The 22,337-nt window shown below is 39.8% G+C and overlaps 1 protein-coding gene across 1 annotated transcript in view; it reads left to right on the top strand.

Annotated features, from left to right (window-relative positions):
* LOC135472455 (DNA repair protein RAD50-like) overlaps positions 1-22,337 on the top strand; it is a 46,656-nt gene that overhangs the window by 21,619 nt on the left and 2,700 nt on the right. The window contains 21 exon segments of the mRNA XM_064751971.1: positions 457-549; positions 2,046-2,080; positions 2,375-2,465; positions 3,450-3,585; positions 4,096-4,209; positions 4,601-4,696; positions 7,082-7,229; positions 7,947-8,004; positions 11,370-11,571; positions 12,039-12,068; positions 12,685-12,765; positions 13,764-13,822; positions 14,157-14,304; positions 15,246-15,419; positions 15,865-15,990; positions 16,603-16,655; positions 18,048-18,078; positions 18,080-18,134; positions 19,605-19,744; positions 19,931-20,064; positions 21,079-21,207. Of these exon segments, the coding sequence (XP_064608041.1) occupies positions 457-549; positions 2,046-2,080; positions 2,375-2,465; positions 3,450-3,585; positions 4,096-4,209; positions 4,601-4,696; positions 7,082-7,229; positions 7,947-8,004; positions 11,370-11,571; positions 12,039-12,068; positions 12,685-12,765; positions 13,764-13,822; positions 14,157-14,304; positions 15,246-15,419; positions 15,865-15,990; positions 16,603-16,655; positions 18,048-18,078; positions 18,080-18,134; positions 19,605-19,744; positions 19,931-20,064; positions 21,079-21,207 (2,133 nt within the window).

Here is a 22,337-nt window from a genome sequence, read left to right as displayed (position 1 = left end):
ACAATATTTAATGGTCTTTCATCAGTCATGTACTGCTAGTGTGTTCTTTGCCTTTCAATAATGACAGGAGTCTCTAGTCACAAATAATATCTGTTGATTTTCAATTAAGTTGTGACACAAATACCGCTATGTGAACAGACTTTGACTTGTTCGAGAGATATTTCCAGAATTACAGGGCCAATTTTATCGAAATTTGGGTATAAGGCTCATCTACATTGTGTTTTGGATTGCAGAACTTACCCACTTTTGGCTGGTTTGTATTCTTTTATTAGCATTACGTAACATGGGGAAGACAAATCTCCTTCTGTTCTTTTTTTTTTCTTCTTTTTTTTTTTTCAATGTCTGGTTACAAACTTTGAGCTTCTCATCATAATTTCGTTGTCCACAGCGTAAATATTACCACATCTTCCTATATTGAAGTCAGTAAACTGATCAGTCATGTTGTTGTTGTTTCAGGAGACAAAGTGAAGATGTGAAAAACATGGAGAGGTCATTACAGAGAAACAAGATGGAGTTGACCACCAAGGAAGCTAATCGTAAAATGATCAAGTAAGAGGGAAGCGTCGTGCTTAGAGAAGGTGGTTGTATAAAATATGTTCACATGATTCTGTTGTCTGTTTCTGCTAAGGACACATTCAAAAGTTATGTTTTTTCCTGCACTGAATGTCAGGGCTTCCGCTGGGTCTCACCATTGTCGCAAATTTAGAACACTTTTTTGAAATGGCGGTAAAATTTTTTTAAAATGCCAGTGTTTTTGGCAACAAATTTATTTACTTAAGGAAATGTTCACACATGATACAAAAAAACTACCTGGCGAAACTTTTGTAGTACTTTTCAGGCATGAGAGTTTTTTAGGGGGGTTTAGCAGATTTTCGCTATTTTCTGTGATGAGATCGATCCATTTGCTTTCACTTCAAACAACCTCATCTTGGCAAACCAACACCAACACCATTGTATGGTGATTTTACTTGACAGAAAAATACAAAGTGGGTTCAGCATTGTTGCAAGTTCGCTTACATTGGATAACACTTGAAAATCATTTTTGTTATATTGTGAACGAAAATCATGGCATTTTTGGGATGCCTTTCATGGCCAAATCTTTAACAAAAAAAAATTATCAAGAGAGGTAAGTCAAGGTAGTGTAAGAGATGTAAATGATGTTACCTTCCTTGAAAAATTAAACCTTTCCACTTTAATAATCTATTTTTTGGGGAGATAAATGTTTAAGAATGTGTGCGATTTTTCACCTGTGATATTGTGTTACCCCATTGTATTGATCATCATGCTGCATTCAAATAAACTAAAGTTACAAATTTATTTTGTAACAAATTTTTCCGATAGGGGAAAGTACCTTTTACTAGGATCCTACACAGATTGATTTAAAAAAGGATTGATTTTTTTTCAAAAAACAAAAACGCCTTACCAAACATTGGTCCGTTATTTTCCGGGCAGTTGTTCAAAATGCTGCGTGGGATAAACTCCAGATATAACTGGAAGAGACCAAATTGATTCTAGCAGCTATACCAAGGCAGATAAAAATGAATTAGAGATGGAGACCTACGAGAGTCATAGATACTGTTCCTATTCAGTCATTTGAAGATCACAAAGATTGTCAAGGTCGCTAAAAAAGTATGGCGAAAAGAAAATAGTATAGGCTACAAAATCTGATGAGTCACTAAAGTGACTGGCTAAAAGTATACTGACCCAGAGGAAGCCCTGAAGTATATTTCTTAAAATGGGCCACATTGACAGTATCATTTTTATGGCTTTGGGCCACATTGACAGTATCATTTTTATGGCTTTGGGCCTCATTGACAGTATCATTTTTATGGCTTGGGGCCACATTGACAGTATCATTTTTATGGCTTGGGGCCACATTGACAGTATCATTTTTATGGCTTGGGGCCACATTGACAGTATCATTTTTATGGCTTGGGGCCACATTGACAGTATCATTTTTATGGCTTGGGGCCACATTGGCAGTATCTTTTTTTTTGGGTTAAATTAGGACATGACAATTCCATATAATGTTATTTTTATTTTAGGGAGCAGTTAAAAAAGAAAGAGGAGGAGCTTAAAAGTGAGTTGCATTTAGAAATGCTACGTTAGTATTGAGGAATCTATTGCAGAGGTAAAATGATGAAGTAAAAAAGAAGACGACGTTTTACAACCACATTTAACCCCTAAAAATTTTGTTCATGAATTTTTTAAACTGCTTGTACTGTGGTTTGCCGAACTTGAAAGCTGTGTTTTTCATTTGATTCCTGTTTTTCTCCAAATTCAAGAATATATCTCAAACTATTCACTATGTATTTCTTGCCTTCTGAATCAGTTTGTTCTACATCAGCAAATAAAAGTATTTTATTTTTCCTAGCATTGGAAGAGAAGATCTTTGAAGTGTGTGGCAGCCAGAACTTCGAGGAATCCTTGACAACAGTTCAGAAGAAAATGGGACAGACTCAAGAGTAAGCTTCTCAGACGAGATATGTGTATTACCATATATTTTTTTCTAAATCTGAAAGAATATTGTAATATTCTACCTTTTATCTGTCTGTAGGTTCTGAATTAATTTATGTGGATTTTTAAACTGAGGACACTTTGAAAGTAATCACACATGAGTGATCAGTCTAATTTATGTGAATTATGTGTATTGAGAAAATACTTTTTACTGTGCTAGCGCTAGCCTTTTTATTCCTTTCGCCAATGTAGCTAAATTGGTCAGAAAGATTTTAGCCATTTTAACAATAATCTAGTCACAACAAAATTCACTTTTTATGAAAAGAATCTCTAAGCAGAGCAATGGATCAATCAAAAAGTGAAGTGTCATACAGAACTCTGGAATCTCTTGCCATTGCAGTTGCTGTGAATTTCTCATGCTGGCTTCCTATCTGGTTGTGAGCCATCAACCTGCTAATGGCCATGAGTTTCCCCTACCATAAAGGTGGCTACCAACATATACATAAAATGTTTTTGAGTACAGCATAAAATGCTTGTCGAATAAATAAACAATAAAGCTATTACTTTTAGTCCCATTCTCTTCTCATCTCCCCAAATTAGCACGCTGGTAATACTGCTTTAATACCACATTGACTAACATTGTCCGCTTGACTACGCATGATGTCACATTTGTAAAGGGGAGTAACTCAGACAAACACATACACATGCTAACATACAGACCTGATGCTCTTCTAAGGCTATTTCCTTTAAATGGGAAGAACGTACGTAGTCAAGTACAGACTTTGAACTTACATGAGGGCTTTAACATGGTAGGATAATGTTGTTTCGCCAAGGTGGAGAAGCTAAGTAAAAATAGTTTCACCAGACTGAAATTACATTCGCAAAATGGAACAGTGATCAATATCGCTAGCACAGTGTTTAGGTTATCTACAAGTTCTGTACAATGTCTGAATGTAATGCCAATCTTGTGGGTGTTTCTTCTGCTTATTCAGCCAGAGAGGGTCATTGTTAGGAGCTCAGCATTTCTTCAAAAAGTATGTGGAAGACCTAAAGAAGAACAACCCATGCTGCCCCCTGTGTCATAGAGAGTTTGATGAGGAACAGGAAGTTCGAGAACTTGTCCTTGAGGTAACCCTGGTAACCCATATGCTGTGGATTGTGGGAAATAAACCGCAGCAGTATGTGAATGTTACTCAGTCATAAATTCTGTGCGAGTTTAAGGACATTATGAGAATAAAAATGGGTATAATGGAGTATGGCGTAAAACGCCTATCAAATAAGTAAATAAAGAGGTAGATAATATAATGGGAAAATTTACTTAAAAAACTTACAATGACCAAATAAAAATGTTGAAATATTGAGTCAAACATGTTTTCTTCAATTTTAGGAGCATATTTTGCTGTTAAATATTATGTCAAGTTGGAAAGTGGACCCAGTGGGTTATAAAGATAATCATGACAACATTTTTGTAGGAGTTTTGATCCGATTTTTTATAACCATTTAAAGCGCATTATTGATAGGTAGTTTTTGAAGTATCAGTTTTTAGTAGATTCACGCCATGACAAAACTGAACACCTTGTACCCAGGGTATGTGATCTGTTATAACTATAAACATATCCTGATTTGTGCACATCACAGCTGCAACAGAAGCTGAGGATGGTGCCGGGAAAAGTGGAGACGGCTGAGAAAGAACTGAAGGATTATCAGCAAAGATATGATTCCATGCTTCAGCTACGGCCATTACGAGCCAGTGTAAGCTTCTTCTTGTGTTGTACATTCATGTGGTCTGTGGGTGAATGTATTATTTGCAGATGTTGGTAAGGACCTTTTAGGTGTAATTTGTAGAAGTAAAGCCCACAAAATTCAGCTACCAAGCACCGTAATATGGAAACTTTAGGCCCATTGTCATTTCCCATTAAAATAATAGGTCTATCTTTAAACCCTATTAATTGCTATTAAATTCTTTTTAGAGAAAGGCTTACATCTACTTTTGTTTACATAGGTAAATACATGTAGTGTCTCAAAAAATCAAAACTTGGCTTGCTAACTTGGCTTTGGGTCTTAGCATGGATCTGACCACATCCCAGATCTGTTGGATGAATAAGAAATAACTTGAGGTTTTATCTTTGTGTGTTATCCATAGATCTCCACCCTGAAAGATGCAGATATACCAGAAATGAAGACCAAGCTAAGCCGTGTGGGGACAGAAGTGGAGACACTACAACAAACTATACAAGAGGTACAGCAACTGGCATTATCACACAGCCATTACTGTGAACTGTACAAGAGGTACAGCAACTGGCATTATCACACAGCCATTACTGTAAACTATACAAGAGGTACAGCAAGTGGCATTATCACACAGCCATTACTGTAAACTATACAAGAGGTACAGCAACTGGCATTGTCACACAGCCATTACTGTGAACTGTACAAGAGGTACAGCAACTGGCATTATCACACAGCCATTACTGTAAACTGTACAAGAGGTACAGCAACTGGCATTATCACACAGCCATCACTGCAAACTATACAAGAGGTACAGCAACTTGCATTATCACACAGCTATTACTGTAAACTGTACAAGAGGTACAGCAACTGGCATTATCATACAGCCATTACTGTGAACTGTACAAGAGGTACAGCAACTGGCATTATCACACAGGCATTACAACAAACTATACAAGAGGTACAGCAAGTGGCATTATCACACAGCCATTACTGTAAACTGTACAAGAGGTACAGCAAGTGTCATTATCACACAGCCATTACTGTAAACTGTACAAGAGGTACATCAACTGGCATTATCACACAGCCATTACTGTGAACTGTACAAGAGGTACAGCAACTGGCATTATCACACAGGCATTACAACAAACTATACAAGAGGTACAGCAAGTGGCATTATCACACAGCCATTACTGTAAACTGTACAAGAGGTACAGCAAGTGGCATTATCACACAGCCATTACCGTAAACTGTACAAGAGGTACAGCAACTGGCATTATCACACAGCCATCACTGCAAACTATACAAGAGGTACAGCAACTTGCATTATCACACAGCCATTACTGTAAACTGTACAAGAGGTACAGCAAGTGGCATTATCACACAGCCATTACTGTAAACTGTACAAGAGATACAGCAAGTGGCATTATCACACAGCCATTACTGCAAACTATACAAGAGGTACAGCAACTGGCATTATCACACAGCCATTACAACAAACTATACAAGAGGTACAGCAAGTGGCATTATCAAACAGCCATTACTGTGAACTGTACAAGAGGTACAGCAACTGGCATTATCAAACAGCCATCACTGCAAACTATACAAGAGGTACAGCAAGTGGCATTATCACACAGCCATTACAACAAACTATACAAGAGGTACAGCAACTGGCATTATCACACAGCCATTACTGCAAACTATACAAGAGGTACAGAAAGTGGCATTATCACACAGCCATTACAACAAACTATACAAGAGGTACAGCAAGTGGCATTATCAAACAGCCATTACTGTGAACTGTACAAGAGGTACAGCAACTGGCATTATCAAACAGCCATCACTGCAAACTATACCAGAGGTACAGCAACTGGCATTATCACACAGCCATTACAACAAACTATACAAGAGGTACAGCAACTGGCATTATCACACAGCCATTACTGTAAACTGTACAAGAGGTACAGCAACTGGCATTATCACACAGCCATTACTGTAAACTGTACAAGAGGTACAGCAACTGGCACTATCACACAGCCATTACTGTAAACTATACAAGAGGTACAGCAACTGGCATCACACAGCCATTACTGTAAACTGTACAAGAGGTACAGCAACTGGCATTATCACACAGCCATTACTGTAAACTATACAAGAGGTACAGCAACTGTCATTATCACACAATCATTACATTAAACTGTCATGATCACACAATCATTACAGCAAACTATATAAGAAGTACAGCAACGTCATTATCATGCAGCCATTACTGCAAGGTATACCAGGTGTACAGCAAGTGTCATTATCACAAGCTTTTGTACCCAGTTATGCAAGAAGTACAGCAACAGTCATTATCACACAATCATTACTGTGAACTATACAGGAGGTACAACAGCTGTCATTATCACACACTCATCACAGCAAACTATACAAGAAGTACAGCAACTGTCATCATCACACAGCCATTATTGTAAACTATACAAGAAGTACAGCAACTGTCATTATCAAACACTCATTACAGCAAACTCTCATTATCACACAATCATTACAGCAAACTGTACAAGAGATACAGCAACTGTCATTATCACACAGCCATTACTGCAAACTATACCAGAGGTACAGCAACTGTCGTTATCACACAGCCATTACTGTAAACTATACAAGAGATACAGCAACTGTCAGGGTGAAGGCCAGGTATGAAAATGAGTCAGTAATACATGAATTCAGACTTGATGTCATACACAACATTATTTTCTGATGATCTGTGCAGAAAGTGGAAGATCAGCAGAGCACTTATTTATTTATTTATTTATTTATTAAATTGGTGACTGCAGAGAAGTCGTAGATTCTGGCATGATGTGATCATACGTGATGCGTTTTCTGATGTTCTGTACAGAAAGAGGAAGACTTACAGAGTAAACATGGTGACCTGAGCATGGCAAAAGAGATGGCCGCTGACATCATCCTGATGGACCGATACCTTGGAGACATTCGCGATGTGGACAAGAGAATCATCGCAAAGTCTGCCAAGCTCTCAGTGGGAGGTAACTCTCAAAACTAACTGTTAACAATTTGAAAAGCTGCTACATACCTGGCAATGTTCAGAACTTGTTAATGACCTGATCTCTTTTTTGCTCTGAACAATGAGTTTATCATCACAACTGAGCCAATTCATTTAACAAAAGTGTATTAAATTTTAAAGGTTAGCGTCAGTGATGTTTTTTGTCTTTTACCTTGTGCAGTTACATGTACATATGTCAAAAACATCCAAGCAAGGTAATGGATATTGATTACACATGGCATGCAGAGCCTTCATGTGGCACACAGATAAGCACACTATATTGGTGGAAAACAAGTGGTCTGCGAACAACATTGTGCGCAAAGCAGCCAGACAAGCACCGTTGACTATTTATTATCACCAGTGAAGCCCCCACACCCCACCCATCCCCACCCCACCGACGCAACCCTACAAGCACTGAGAGTGGGTGAAAATCTACAAGATCCCTGTCCAAGGCTGGTTTTGAACCTACTGCTCATGTGTGGTAGCAGTTAAAAGGCAAACATCCTCCATCCTTCAGAGCATGACCTGATCCATAGATGTGAATTGATGCAATAGTGTATAATTCAGGCTGGAAAAGAGATAAACTTTAAATAATAACCTTAAGGATCATTTATTCAATTACTTGGCCATCCATTGACACTGATTTATGCTGTTATTGTACAGTGTTCTGATTAAGTTTGAGCGTGCTTAATTGTTACAGACTCTGACAGAACGATGGAGAAGGTGAATGACGAGAAGGAAGAGGCCCAGATACAGCTGTGAGTCTTGATGGTCTGGTTAACACATGTTACAGACCTAGACAGTATTCAGCAGCTTGTCCATTAGGCACACTTAGTGATTAGGTATTGGTTAGACCACACCACTGGTTAACACATGTTACAGACCTAGACAGTATTCAGCAGCTTGTCCATTAGGCACACTTAGTGATAAGGTATTGGTAAGGCCACACCACTGGTTAACACATGTTACAGACCTAGACAGTATTCAGTAGCTTGTCCATTAGGCACACTTAGTGATTAGGTATTGGTAAGGCCACACCACTGGTTAACACATGTTACAGATAGACAGTATTCAGCAGCTTGTCCATTAGGCACACTTAGTGATTAGGTATTGGTTAGGCCACACCACTGGTTAACACATGTTACAGATAGACAGTATTCAGCAGCTTGTCCATTAGGCACACTTAGAGATTAGGTATTGGTAAGGCCACACCACTGGTTAACACATGTTACAGACCTAGACAGTATTCAGTAGCTTGTCCATTAGGCACACTTAGTGATTAGGTATTGGTAAGGCCACACCACTGGTTAACACATGTTACAGATAGACAGTATTCAGCAGCTTGTCCATTAGGCACACTTAGTGATTAGGTATTGGTTAGGCCACACCACTGGTTAACACATGTTACAGACCTAGACAGTATTCAGCAGCTTGTCCATTAGGCACACTTAGTGATTAGGTATTGGTAAGGCCACACCACTGGTTAACACATGTTACAGATAGACAGTATTCAGTAGCTTGTCCATTAGGCACACTTAGTGATTAGGTATTGGTAAGGCCACACCACTGGTTAACACATGTTACAGACCTAGACAGTATTCAGCAGCTTGTCCATTAGGCACACTTAGAGATTAGGTATTGGTAAGGCCACACCACTGGTTAACACATGTTACAGACCTAGACAGTATTCAGTAGCTTGTCCATTAGGCACACTTAGTGATTAGGTATTGGTAAGGCCACACCACTGGTTAACACATGTTACAGATAGACAGTATTCAGCAGCTTGTCCATTAGGCACACTTAGAGATTAGGTATTGGTAAGGCCACACCACTGGTTAACACATGTTACAGACCTAGACAGTATTCAGCAGCTTGTCCATTAGGCACACTTAGTGATTAGGTATTGGTAAGGCCACACCACTGGTTAACACATGTTACAGACCTAGACAGTATTCAGCAGCTTGTCCATTAGGCACACTTAGTGATTAGGTATTGGTAAGGTCACACCACTGGTTAACACATGTTACAGACCTAGACAGTGTTCAGCAGCTTGTCCATTAGGCACACTTAGTGATTAGGTGTTGGTAAGGCCACACCACTGGTTAACACATGTTACAGATAGACAGTATTCAGCAGCTTGTCCATTAGGCACGCTTAGTGATTAGGTATTGGTAAGGCCACACCACTGGTTAACACATGTTACAGATAGACAGTATTCAGCAGCTTGTCCATTAGGCACACTTAGTGATTAGGTATTGGTAAGGCCACACCACTGGTTAACACATGTTGCAGATAGACAGTATTCAGCAGCTTGTCCATTAGGCACACTTAGTGATAAGGTATTGGTAAGGCCACACCACTGGTTAACACATGTTACAGACCTAGACAGTATTCAGCAGCTTGTCCATTAGGCACACTTAGAGATTAGGTATTGGTAAGCCCACACCACTGGTTAACACATGTTACAGACCTAGACAGTATTCAGTAGCTTGTCCATTAGGCACACTTAGTGATTAGGTATTGGTAAGGCCACACCACTGGTTAACACATGTTACAGATAGACAGTATTCAGCAGCTTGTCCATTAGGCACACTTAGTGATTAGGTATTGGTTAGGCCACACCACTGGTTAACACATGTTACAGACCTAGACAGTATTCAGCAGCTTGTCCATTAGGCACACTTAGTGATTAGGTATTGGTAAGGCCACACCACTGGTTAACACATGTTACAGATAGACAGTATTCAGTAGCTTGTCCATTAGGCACACTTAGTGATTAGGTATTGGTAAGGCCACACCACTGGTTAACACATGTTACAGACCTAGACAGTATTCAGCAGCTTGTCCATTAGGCACACTTAGAGATTAGGTATTGGTAAGGCCACACCACTGGTTAACACATGTTACAGACCTAGACAGTATTCAGTAGCTTGTCCATTAGGCACACTTAGTGATTAGGTATTGGTAAGGCCACACCACTGGTTAACACATGTTACAGATAGACAGTATTCAGCAGCTTGTCCATTAGGCACACTTAGAGATTAGGTATTGGTTAGGCCACACCACTGGTTAACACATGTTACAGACCTAGACAGTATTCAGCAGCTTGTCCATTAGGCACACTTAGTGATTAGGTATTGGTAAGGCCACACCACTGGTTAACACATGTTACAGACCTAGACAGTATTCAGCAGCTTGTCCATTAGGCACACTTAGTGATTAGGTATTGGTAAGGTCACACCACTGGTTAACACATGTTACAGACCTAGACAGTGTTCAGCAGCTTGTCCATTAGGCACACTTAGTGATTAGGTGTTGGTAAGGCCACACCACTGGTTAACACATGTTACAGATAGACAGTATTCAGCAGCTTGTCCATTAGGCACGCTTAGTGATTACTTATTGGTAAGGACACAATGATTTAAATTGTGTTATGGGCAGAATAAATCTTTTTCCATTGTCAGGGGACAGTATAAAAATGTAAAAAAAAATTAGTTTGTGGGAAGTATGCATTGTCTTGGCAATTTTTCCTGTTGAAGACATATAACTTACATGATATAAAGGCTTTGGAAAATAAGATAATCTTAAAAATATCATGATTGGTCAAAATGAAAATGTGGATGTACAGTTTTATTTTTATTCCGTTGTTAGATTCTTTTAGTGTTGGGGTAGCCCGTAGCTCACAAAATGATATCGGTGCGGCCAGTATTTAGTTACTGCTAGTTCAGACTATATAATCTTTGTGTGTCCGATGGATTCGTATTCTCCCCAAGGCTCCGGGAACTAAATATTGTTTACATTGTGTCATGGTGTGAGTTTTCCTTCAGGAGTTACTTCTCTTGGCTTATTTGGCTTAAAAGTTTCGTCCTGCTGCAGTCAATCTGTTTGGCTGTGACTGTAAGACAGAAGTTTTTGACAGCAGTGGTTTTATCCATGGACGCATGAAAAATTGTTAATAATGTGGAAGTAGTAAATCTTATTTAACATCACATGGAGGAAAAATTTGTCATTGCCATATGTTGTCTTTGTATTTCGTGGATTAATGATTGATGAGAGCCCTGTCATCAACTCAAATAATTTGAATAATGATTGTGAAAATCTTTGTTTACTCCTTTCTTCCCAGGGAGAATGTGAACCGTAAGTTGGATTACAAGCGTGAGAAGGTGAGCAGTCACTCTGACCAGGTACAGCGTCTGAAGGGTCAGGTGAACGACCTGACGGCTGACAAGCTGAGGATAGAGCAGGATGTACAGCAGAGGTGTAAGCTGGAGGAGAGGAAGGTTCAGCTAGAGGCAGAGAATAACACACTCGTTCTCGATATACAGGTACAGGCATCAGCAGTCTTGTCTAATAATAAATGATGTGATTTACCAGGAAACTTACAAAAATTAATGTATGAAGTTTTGTAAAGGTGACACAACTTTCTGGAAACTCAGAAAATTGCAGATACGGACCATTTGAATTTTTTCTCGTAAGCAATGGGACTGTCTGGGCTACATTGCCATAAAGTGATGTGATTTACCAGGAAAGTTACAAAAATTAATGGAAAGTTATGAAAAACTGATGTATGAAGTTTTGTAGAAGTGGCACCTTATCTGTTAATAGGAAAATTTTCTGGAGTTAAAATAATTATAAACTCAGAAGATTGCAAATGCTGAAAATTCATCTTTCATATTTCCAGTATTCATCAGACTGATGAAATAATGCATGATAGTAATAAACGAACTTGTCATTTTATAAATGTCAGATGCATGTAATGATTACATGAGCTGTTGAGTATGTCTGTTTTCAGGATCAAGAAGATCAGCTGGGTCCTCTGAAGGTAAGAATTAGAAAGCAAACTTTGCAAGTTGTTGGTTAAACATTAAGCGTCCACATGAATTGAATAAATGTAGTAATCTTTGATTACAAAAGCTTACCTGAGCACCAACAAATTCTGAAGTTTGGAATGTTCTGTTTTGGAAAAGAGCAACTGCCTTGCTCATGGAAGCATGGAACATGGAACTGCAGAAAGAGATAAAACTAAATATGACTTTAGAAAGTTATCAAATTAGTACCATTTTACCACTTGGACTGCTTTGGTGGCCTAATGGTAAGCACCTGCACCCCAGAGTTGAGAGACCTTGGGATCATACCAAAGACACATATATGGCACTTGTGGCTGCCTCGCTTTATGCTCGCACTGGACTGGCAAGTCCAGTGTCAGCATAATGTGACTGGGTGGGTTGTCATGTCTGGTGTCTTCGGCATGATGCGACAGCACTTTGGCAGAAGGGACTCGCCCTGCTACATGATTAAAGAAGACAGTATACATGCACACATCTGATGATTCTTCATCATATGACTGAAAAATTGTAAAGTACTAGAAGGTGAAACAGCTTTTTGACAGTCTGTTGATAACTGGGATTGGAAAAAAAGTGTGTATATCTTTGTTACAGTTGCAGATAGACCGATTTGAAGAGGACAAGAAAGCAGTATCCAGAGAAAAAGATGACAAACTGAATGAAATCAAGAGTGAGGTAATAACCAGCAGATCATTGACATTGTTTATTTGTCACCAAAAATGACATGGCATCATTGATTGTTAGTAACTTCATAATTAAAGATAGATTAGACATCGTTGTTACGTGCCTAAAACAATGAATTACATGGGTCTAATACAATCAAGCACAATGACCCTGGAGCTCCTCACCAATGTGGTGGCTGTGAGTTCAAGTCCAGCTCATGCTGGCTTCATTTCTGGCTGTAGGTGGGAAGGTCTTCAGCAACCTGCATATGTTCATGGGTTTCCCCCGTGCTCTGCCCAGTATCCTCCCACCATAATGCTGGCCATTGTCATACAAGGGAAATGTTCTTGAGGACGGTGCAAGACACCAATTAATATAAATAAATAAATAATACAGTCAGGAGTCACTTTGGAGAGAGTCTATTCTTTTTTTCTATTATACTTTTCTACTATACTAAATCAGAGGCAGAAACTTCAAAACATACTTGACCTTGGGGTTCCCTAAGGTGCTCATCAAATTTATTAACAATAAAGTCACACTAATAAATGATCAAGACAACATGGCCACACATACAGAGAAAATTTTGCGAAACCTAATGAGAAATTCAGGAAACAAGTAACAAAATTGATTTGCTGTAAACATATTTCACCATCCCCCTCTTTGAGTGGGAAGTTGGTGATTCTCAGAGGCTTGTTGATAGCGGACGAGTGAATCTAGCGGCGAATGGGAAAAGGTTGTTTAATATGTGCTTCATGTGCTCACTTGTCTAATAAATGTTTAAAAAGTTAAAGTAGGCAAATAGATTAGGAAGTGTTTAATTTGGACAAGCAAATTTGGAAGAGTTGAAAATTAAGATACTTGACGGCGCATTATTTCTTTATTTTCAGAGTCCTGTTTTTTTTGTTTTGCCACTGTGTTTTCACAAAGTACATTTATGCATCCCAATGTTTTTATCATTTATACATTGTTAGGGAGAGTGAGTATGAATGTTTTTGGTATGACATTTTTAGGGAGAGTCCACAAGAACAAAATGCAGAGAAGTTCACGCCATAAACAAACTGATAAAAGGGTAAGTCTGTGTTATTAAGATCATCAGCTTTGTCAGAACAGTTTGGGGTATTAGGAGCTGCTGTGGTAACCCCTGAAGTTGAATATTTTCTGTGTGAAGTTTTCAGGAAAATTTAAAGCTCTGATACATTTTGTAAAACTGTAGAAGTGAGTAGATTTGAACTGAGGACAAGTTTTTATTATGTCATCTAACATAGGTGACATTCATCTTCAGGGACACAATTGATCAGAGGGTTGTAGTGGTTATTTTAGGTATTAGGTTATTTAATTACTTCAAAGTGAAAATCTCAGACTGTGAAACACTGTATCAAGAAAGGTGTCCTGCATACTTTCAGGTACATAAGAGAAAGCAGGGCTGAGGCCTTACAGAGCAAAAAGGAGTTACAGGTTGAGAATGCCAAGAGGGTTGAAAATCTGACAAGCGAGCAGCAAGACATACGATCTAACCTGGATAAGCTGAGGACAGAGTTAGCCAATCAGCAGGTGAGGTAACCACGCCTGAGGTACAGGTGTTCTGCTACATACGGGGGATGGTGCTGCTCTTAGGGACACAGGTGCAGCTTTTGGGGACTCAGGTGACACAGGTGCAGCTTTTGGGGACACAGGTGCAGCTTTTGGGAACACAGGAGCAGCTTTTGGGGACACAGGTGCAGCTTTTGGGTACACAGGTGCTGCTTTTGGGGACACAGGTGCAGCTTTTAGGGACACAGGTTCTGCTTTTGGGGACACAGGTACTTCTGCTTTGCCTGTGATTAGTTGCTATGTAACAAGAGTGCACACTATGAACAGCATCACAGAAACTGCAAGTTTCGTCTGGATTAATTGATGCTACTCTGTAACATTTGGGCAAGGGACAAAATGCCTCCAGCCAAAAGTTCCCTGTCCTTTGACCCATCAGGTGGCATTTTGAATCTAGCGCTCACTAGCTTGGCTCTGACCTGAAGTCTGCAGATTTATAAGGTACCAAATGAGGTGCTGTAGTTTCACCTGGCTCCTATTTATCAATCTGACCATTGTGGTATAAATGAAAATATTTTAAGTATGCTTGCATTGTCTAATCAAATATGTACACCCTCTGTTCATCGTTATGTGCTGCAGTACTAAAAACCTGGCAGTGAGTTGATGTATGTTCAGAGGTTCCCAGTTGTCTTTGAATTCTCTGATAGTACTTGAATTCTATTTAGCATTTTTAAATGTTTACTGTTGGATACAGTGTAATCCCTTGAAAGTACCATCTCACATTGCATTTGAAATGGGTTGATAAATAAGCCAGCAAAATAGTATCCATTTAACCCCACTTGAAGAGCTGTACTTAACCTGAATGTTCCTTGAAAGTGGTAGAAAAGCTAGGATGTTAGATCCTTTTAAAGTCCTTGAAAAACATTTTGTTTATGGGTGGGAATCATTATTTTTGTCTGTGGCAGGTTCGAGAACGTGAGTTCCAGGATAATCTGCAGCTGAGGGAGAAACAAAAGGAGATGGAGCGTCTCCAGGGGGAGATAGACAAGCTGATGCAGAAAATCGGAGGGTTTGACCCCAAAGGGCTCAACAGAGAGAGACAGAAGTTAGAGGAGAAGAAAGATGAACTCAGAAACAGGGTAAACATCCCAATACCCCAGCTACTGGTGCTAGCCCTAAAAACAAAGTGAAAAAAAAAACACAAAATCACATCCCGGAATGGTGTTTTAATCCATATCATTTCACAGAAAAAAGTGACCTAAGAATTGGATTTATGTAGTGGATAAATTAAATTTGCAGTTATGGATGTGTCCTAACATATAAAGTTACAAGAAAACTTGATGGGGTTGAAAGCAGCTTTCATTTTTAAATAGTACATTTTTGCTATTTAAAAGGAAAAGGACTCTGGTGATATGAAAAGAGGGGTTTTTTGGCATAACTTTATTTTCTCTTGAATTCATCATCTTTGTTATAGATTTCTATTTCATATATCTTTTAAATGTTGAAAAATTAGAGCTTTTAGTATAGCTTAGTTCTTCAGGTTCATTACTAATTTCCACGTATTATGTTTTGCTGTGGTTTCAGAAAAACCAGGTTGAGGGTCGTCAGAGAGGTTTCCTTGATGAGATCAAGAGGTTTAAGCAGGAGCTGAAGTCTGACCAGTATAACGGGGCTGCGGAGAAGTGTAGGGATAAGGCTATAGCCCTTAGGGTGAGGAACACGGGCTCAGGGGCTGAGGGCATAACAACAAAGAATAATACTGTCAAGGCTCTAAACTTGTAGTGGAATAAAGAAACCACCCAGTGTCTGTATGTCATTGTGCGAGAAATGTTTGAAAAAAGTGTATGCTCATCCAAAACCTAAGTTTCTTCCCAAGTTTCACTAAGTTGCAATATTAATAAATTGTTGATCAGTTCCTGGGTGTAGGGGGAATGAAGTGACTCCCTCTAGATTTCTTTTCAGCAGTTTTATCTGTATGTAGTTAACATTCTTGAGGCGAAATTGTGATTGGTTGGCATGGTTGAAGTTTTCCACAGGTTGTGTGTGGCTTCTGAATATCATAAGTTGGACCACCTGTTTGTGCGCAGTGAACATTGTCAGGCTAAGTCAGTTGTGACTACTGAGGATGCATGGGCAAACTTCAGATGTGACTCTGGGGAATTTGTCAGGCTTGTCAGATTTCCTGGAGAATGGCAGTATTTTACTTCAAGTATTAAACACCAATCAGAATAAACAAAATTAAATTCTATCCATAGACAACATTGAAATGCTCCAGAAATCAGAATATTAGCTTACTTTTACATAGGCTTTGAATACTTTCAGACAACAGAGCTCGCCAACCTGGATCTGGAGAAGTATTACAAGGCCCTAGACAGGTAAATAATAAGAGGCAGGGTTGAAATTGAATGATTGCATCCTCTTTATTTCAGTTATTTCAGTATTGTACTGTCAAGAACTTTATGTTGGCAATTTTCTGTATTTGTCTTGTTTATTTATTTGTTTATTTATTTATTTATTTGATTGGTGTTTTACACCATAATTAAGAATGTTTCACTTATATGACAGCATTATGGTGGGAGCAAACCAGACAAATCTCAAACAAAACCCACGACAATCTGCGGGTTTCTGGCAGATATTCGCACGTACGGCCGGAGAGGAAGCCAGGCAAAGCTCAGGGGAAACCCATGACCATCTGCAGGTTTATTGGACTTGTAATCAAAGCACTTGTACATTGATATGAATAACAAAAGAAGAAAGTGGCCTCCGTGGGCTAGTGGTTAGCGTGCTTGTGCAGCACAATGACACAGGGATCAGTGCGGTTACTGTGAGCTCATGTTGGTTTCCTCTACGGTGATACATGTGAAGGTCTGCCAGCAACCAGCATATGGTCATGGGTTTCCTCCTGTCATAATGCTGGCTGCTATGGTATAAGTGAAATACTCAAGTATAGGGTAATACACCAATCAATAAATAAATAAATCAAGGTAAATCAAAGGTATGTTCGTACTATGTAATATTTGTGCAATATCAACCAATATCTACCTTGACTTGATCTGTCGTGTTGTGATGTTGTTGGAGTAATTGGCCCGCATAAAAAGTCTACGCCTCAGTGCAGTGCTGCCACACTTTTATTAATGTTCCTTGGGCTCAGTAAAGGTAGGCATATTAAACAATTGTCATATAGGATGGTGTATCCTCTTGCTGAGAATTGCTGACTAACCTGCAGTGTGAATTGCTGACTAACCTGCAGTGTGAATTGCTGACTAACGTGTAGTGTGAATTGCTGACTAACATGCAGTGTAAATTGCTGACTAACGTGCAGTGTGAATTGCTGACTAACGTGTAGTGTGAATTGCTGACTAACCTGCAGTGTTAATTGCTGACTAACCTGCAGTGTGAATTGCTGACTAACATGCAGTGTGAATGCTGACTAACGTGCAGTGTGAATTGCTGACTAACGTGCAGTGTGAATTGCTGACTAACCTGCAGTGTGAATTGCTGACTAACGTGCAGTGTAAATTGCTGACTAACCTGCAGTGTGAATTGCTGACTAACATGCAGGGTGAATTGCTGACTGACGTGCATTGTGAATTGCTGACTAACATGCAGTGTGAATTGCTGACTAACATGCAGTGTGAATTGCTGACTAACATGCAGTGTGAATTGCTGACTAACCTGCCTAACCTGCAGTGTGAATTGCTGACTAACGTGAAGTGTGAATTGGTTGCTAAGATTCAGTGCTGATGCTGTTTGATATGTATTTGTAGGGCCATTATGAGTTATCACAGCATGAAGATGGCCAGAAATCAACAAGATCATCAGAGAGCTGTGGAGAAATACCTACAGAGGCAATGGTTAGTCGTCTAACAGGGTGGGGATTAATGGAGACTCCTGGACGGGCTGCACAAAAGGGTTCAGATCACAGAGGAACACATTGTTTTCTTCTGTGATGTTGTGCAGTGCTTGCATACTATGATTTTATGAGTACACGTACACCGATAATTGTGACGTAATAAAGGACGTAGTAATCGTAGCTTTGGATCATTTTGTTAGAGTCAGGAAGGAGTTTCCCCATTTGAAAACATTATGATGTTAACATGTCCAATATATTCAAAATCTTGTTTTTTTGTGTCCATGTCCAAAGCAAACTGGTTTTTTAGCAGCTATAAAAGTTGTGGATTATCTATGTTCCTAAAAACACTGCAGGGGAAACAGACAGTACTGTGGGAGACCTGAATCTTTAGGTCCACATATAAACATGACTTTTCTTCTCATGGGTTAAACTGAGTACATGCCTGAATATATCAGATCCAGATTTACATGACATGTCAGGCAGGTTCTGAGGTATTTGGGGAAATGAAGAGCTTCCCTGGTGTATCTGCCCATTTCCTGTTTGTATCTGACCTGTCCACACTTTGTATCTGCACACTTCCCACTTTGTATCTGCCCACTGCCCACTTTGTATCTGCCCACTGCCCACTTCACACCTTGTATCTGCCCACTGCCCACTTCGCACCTTGTATCTGCCCACCTCCCACTTTGTATCTGCCCATGTCCTGTGTGTATCTGACCTGTCCACACTTTGTATCTGCCAAGTTTCTCACTTTGTATCTGCCCACTTCCCACTTTGTATCTGCCTACTTCCCACTTCGTATCTGCCCACTACTCACTTTGTATCTGCCCACTTCATATCTGCCCACTGCCCAATTCCCACTTTGTATGCCCACTTCCCACTTTGTATCTGCCCTTTTCGCACTTTATATCTGCCCACTTCATATCTGCCCACTTCCCACTTTCCACTTTGTCTGCCAACTTCTCACTTCCCACTCTATCTGCCCACTTTGTATCTGCCCACTTCCCACTTTATATCTGCCCACTTTCCACTTCGTATCTTCCCACTGCCCACTTGCCACTTTGTATCTGCACACTTCCCACTTTGTATCTGCCCTTTTCGCACTTTATATCTGCCCACTTCCACTTCCCACTTTGTATCTGCCCACTTCTCACTTCCCACTCTGTATCTGCCCACTTCCCACTTTGTATCTGCCCACTTCCCACTTTGTATCTGCCCTTTTCGCACTTTATATCTGTCTACTTCCCACTTCCCACTTTGTATCTGCCCACTTCTCACTTCCCACTCTGTATCTGCTCACTTCCCACTTTGTATCTGCCCACTTCCCACTTCCCACTTTGTATCTTTCCACTTCCCACTTTATAATATTTGTCCTTTCCCACAACTGATAACCATTAGTTTATCTTGTGTGAAGCTGGACCTAAGTAAATAAATAAATAAATAAAGAAATCCTTCCTTGTGATCCTGGCAGACATTGAGACAATTGAGATCCGCTCTGATGAAGACGATTCAGGAGCCATGAAGGCACGGCGGGTGTACCACTACCGTGTCGTCATGGTGAAGGGCACAACAGACCTGGATATGAGGGGGCGCTGTAGTGCAGGTCAGAAGGTACGTGTAACCATGGAGACCATAGTATGGGTATGTCTCACCCCCTCTTCTCTCCTGATGAACAAGGTTCTAGCATAACTTATCAACTGTTCTGGCTTATGTCCTTGCCTCAGTGATTCTACATTCTACTTCCGGTCAAAGCTCTTGTCTGACTGAAGAACTGTTTGTTATATTTTCCCTCACAAGGTTCTTGCCTCCCTGATAATTCGCCTGGCGCTGGCAGAAACATTCTGTCTGAACTGTGGTATCTTGGCCCTGGATGAACCCACGACCAATCTGGACCGGGAAAATATTGAAAGTTTGGCCTTTGCTCTGGTGGAGTAAGTCACACATGCAGATATGTTGTCTGATGGAAAATCATCTTCATGTACTTGTATTTATGTTTCATGCAAGTTTTGAGAAGCACTCAAGAATATTTCACAAACACATGTAGGAGTGAGTGAGTGGGGTTTAACGTTGTACTTAACAATTTTTCAGTCATATGATGAAGAAGGAATCCTTAGAATGCATGTAATGTGCCTCCTTATTGCAGGACAGATTTATTTATTTTCTTTTATCTAGTGCTGCTTCACTGAGATGCTTTACTGAAGGCAAGTAAACCGCCCCGCCCGAGCCATTATACTGATTCGGGCCAACCAGTCGTTGCACTATCCCCTTCATGCTGAACGCCAAGCGAGGAAGCTGCAACTTCCTCTTTTAAAGTCTTAGGTGTGACTTGACCCAGGATTGACCCTTGATCTACCGCTACCGAAGCGGACCACATGTAGGATGTTTTTCACATTTATGGGTGGAGGAAACAGGACAAAAACCTGGAGAAAACGACTGCACTTTGTCAAGTACCTGACTAACCTCATAACTTCAAGGCAGGACGGACACTGTGAGAGCTGGATTATTGTATGTGACCAGCTTTGTCAAGGGTAGATTGGCAGCGAAGTCCACAAAGTATCCAAGTGAGCCAGTGAGGGCCCAGTATTTAGATGTAGATATCACTGGTAGAGTACGGTGTTTAATGTTAATGATGACATGGAACGTACAACGTCACATGATGAATCAACCTTCTGTACCACATTTTCTACAGCCGGGTGAAGTCGAATTCGACTTGTGAAATGAAAACAGGACAAGCGCTTTTGTGTAAGATTTGTAGAATGTGACAAATCACCCTGTATGTGATGCAGCCTGTTTTATTGTAATGCGACTCATGGGATAGAACTTGTCGATTCAACAAATTGCATCATGTGAATGCAGCTATTCTAACTAAGTTATGTGTTCTGCAGATTTGTTTTAATACATATACAATGAGCGGTTTGATGAGCTTGCCACTCCTTGCCATGTAGGATCATCAAGAGCCGTTCGCAGCAGAGAAACTTCCAACTGGTAGTCATCACGCACGATGAGGACTTTGTGGAACTGCTGGGCAGGTCGGACTATGTCGAGGATTTCTACAGAATTCGGAAAAATGCTTTGTAAGTACTGCCAGTTTTTTTTAGATAATGTTCTTAGCATGCTGAGCTTTGTCAAAAATTTATGTAACATCAGGGGTAGAAAGAAGACCTAAAATTAAGTCGCTCTTCCTGAATTTTAAAGTGAAAGACAACACCTGACTAATGTTTATGCCCACTGAAAGACTACCATTAAGAGTATCTTAAACGGTCCTTTAGTGGGGGTTTTTTGCAGCATGTCTCCATTAGTGGGAGCCAGGTGACATCACATTTACTCTAGCTCTTTAATATCAAAGGTATTTTGTGTATAATACTCTAAGCAGTAGCTTATGGCAGATAAAAGGCAATGAATGATAAATATAGTTTTCTCGGAAATTGGACATACTGAAAGATAATTTCTTCCACTGCTTTAACTGTTGATGCAGTAGGCCTACTATATCATTTACAAGGAGCTCCAGCGACCCTGTTTAAATAGCCAAGCTGCAGATGAACGGCCGGTGTATTCCTGGTCCAGGTCGCAGCCTCTTTAGGGGATTATGCTGATGATTTTGACCCCTATTAAATGTTTACAAAATTACAATAGGATTGTTGTACAACTAAATTCATTCTCAATTCTGAAATAAATGGAAATAAATCTAAACACCACTGAGGCTGATCTAGGCATTCCACTGTTGCTGGATTTTATGCTTCAGTTTTGTAGCTCTGGCTTCTAAGATGAAAACAGTGCTGCTCTAGTTATGGCGGAGGTCAGAGAAAGCACCTCGGCATTTCAATAATTTCACTGTATTTTATAAAACAAAACAGAAAAAACATCCCTTGTATGCGAGAGAGATGAAGGAGCAAAATTTATATTCTTCACTTGTAGTAAATTCAGAGGAAAAAGTTATAAGATTTAATTAATTTTAGTCGTTGTCCGGTGAGATGCCGTGTTCTCATTCCCATAAACCTTAGGCACCCCTAATGAATTTTGCACTGACTCTGATATTTGTTATTTAGAAACTGCTGGTTAAGCCCTAAAATGAATGACAAAAACTGCATTTGGGGGAGATGAATGCGTTTCGGGCGAAGACGGTATGCTATTGTCAGACATAATTTGTGATACCGTCATTCAGTATTACAAGGCTTATAAATCAACTGATTTTATGTGGTGGTCC

This window comes from Liolophura sinensis, chromosome 8 (assembly GCF_032854445.1).
Source record: "Liolophura sinensis isolate JHLJ2023 chromosome 8, CUHK_Ljap_v2, whole genome shotgun sequence".
NCBI classification, from domain to species: domain Eukaryota; kingdom Metazoa; phylum Mollusca; class Polyplacophora; order Chitonida; family Chitonidae; genus Liolophura; species Liolophura sinensis.
Note: the sequence above shows the minus strand (reverse complement) of the source record. Positions and strands in the feature narration are given on the sequence as shown.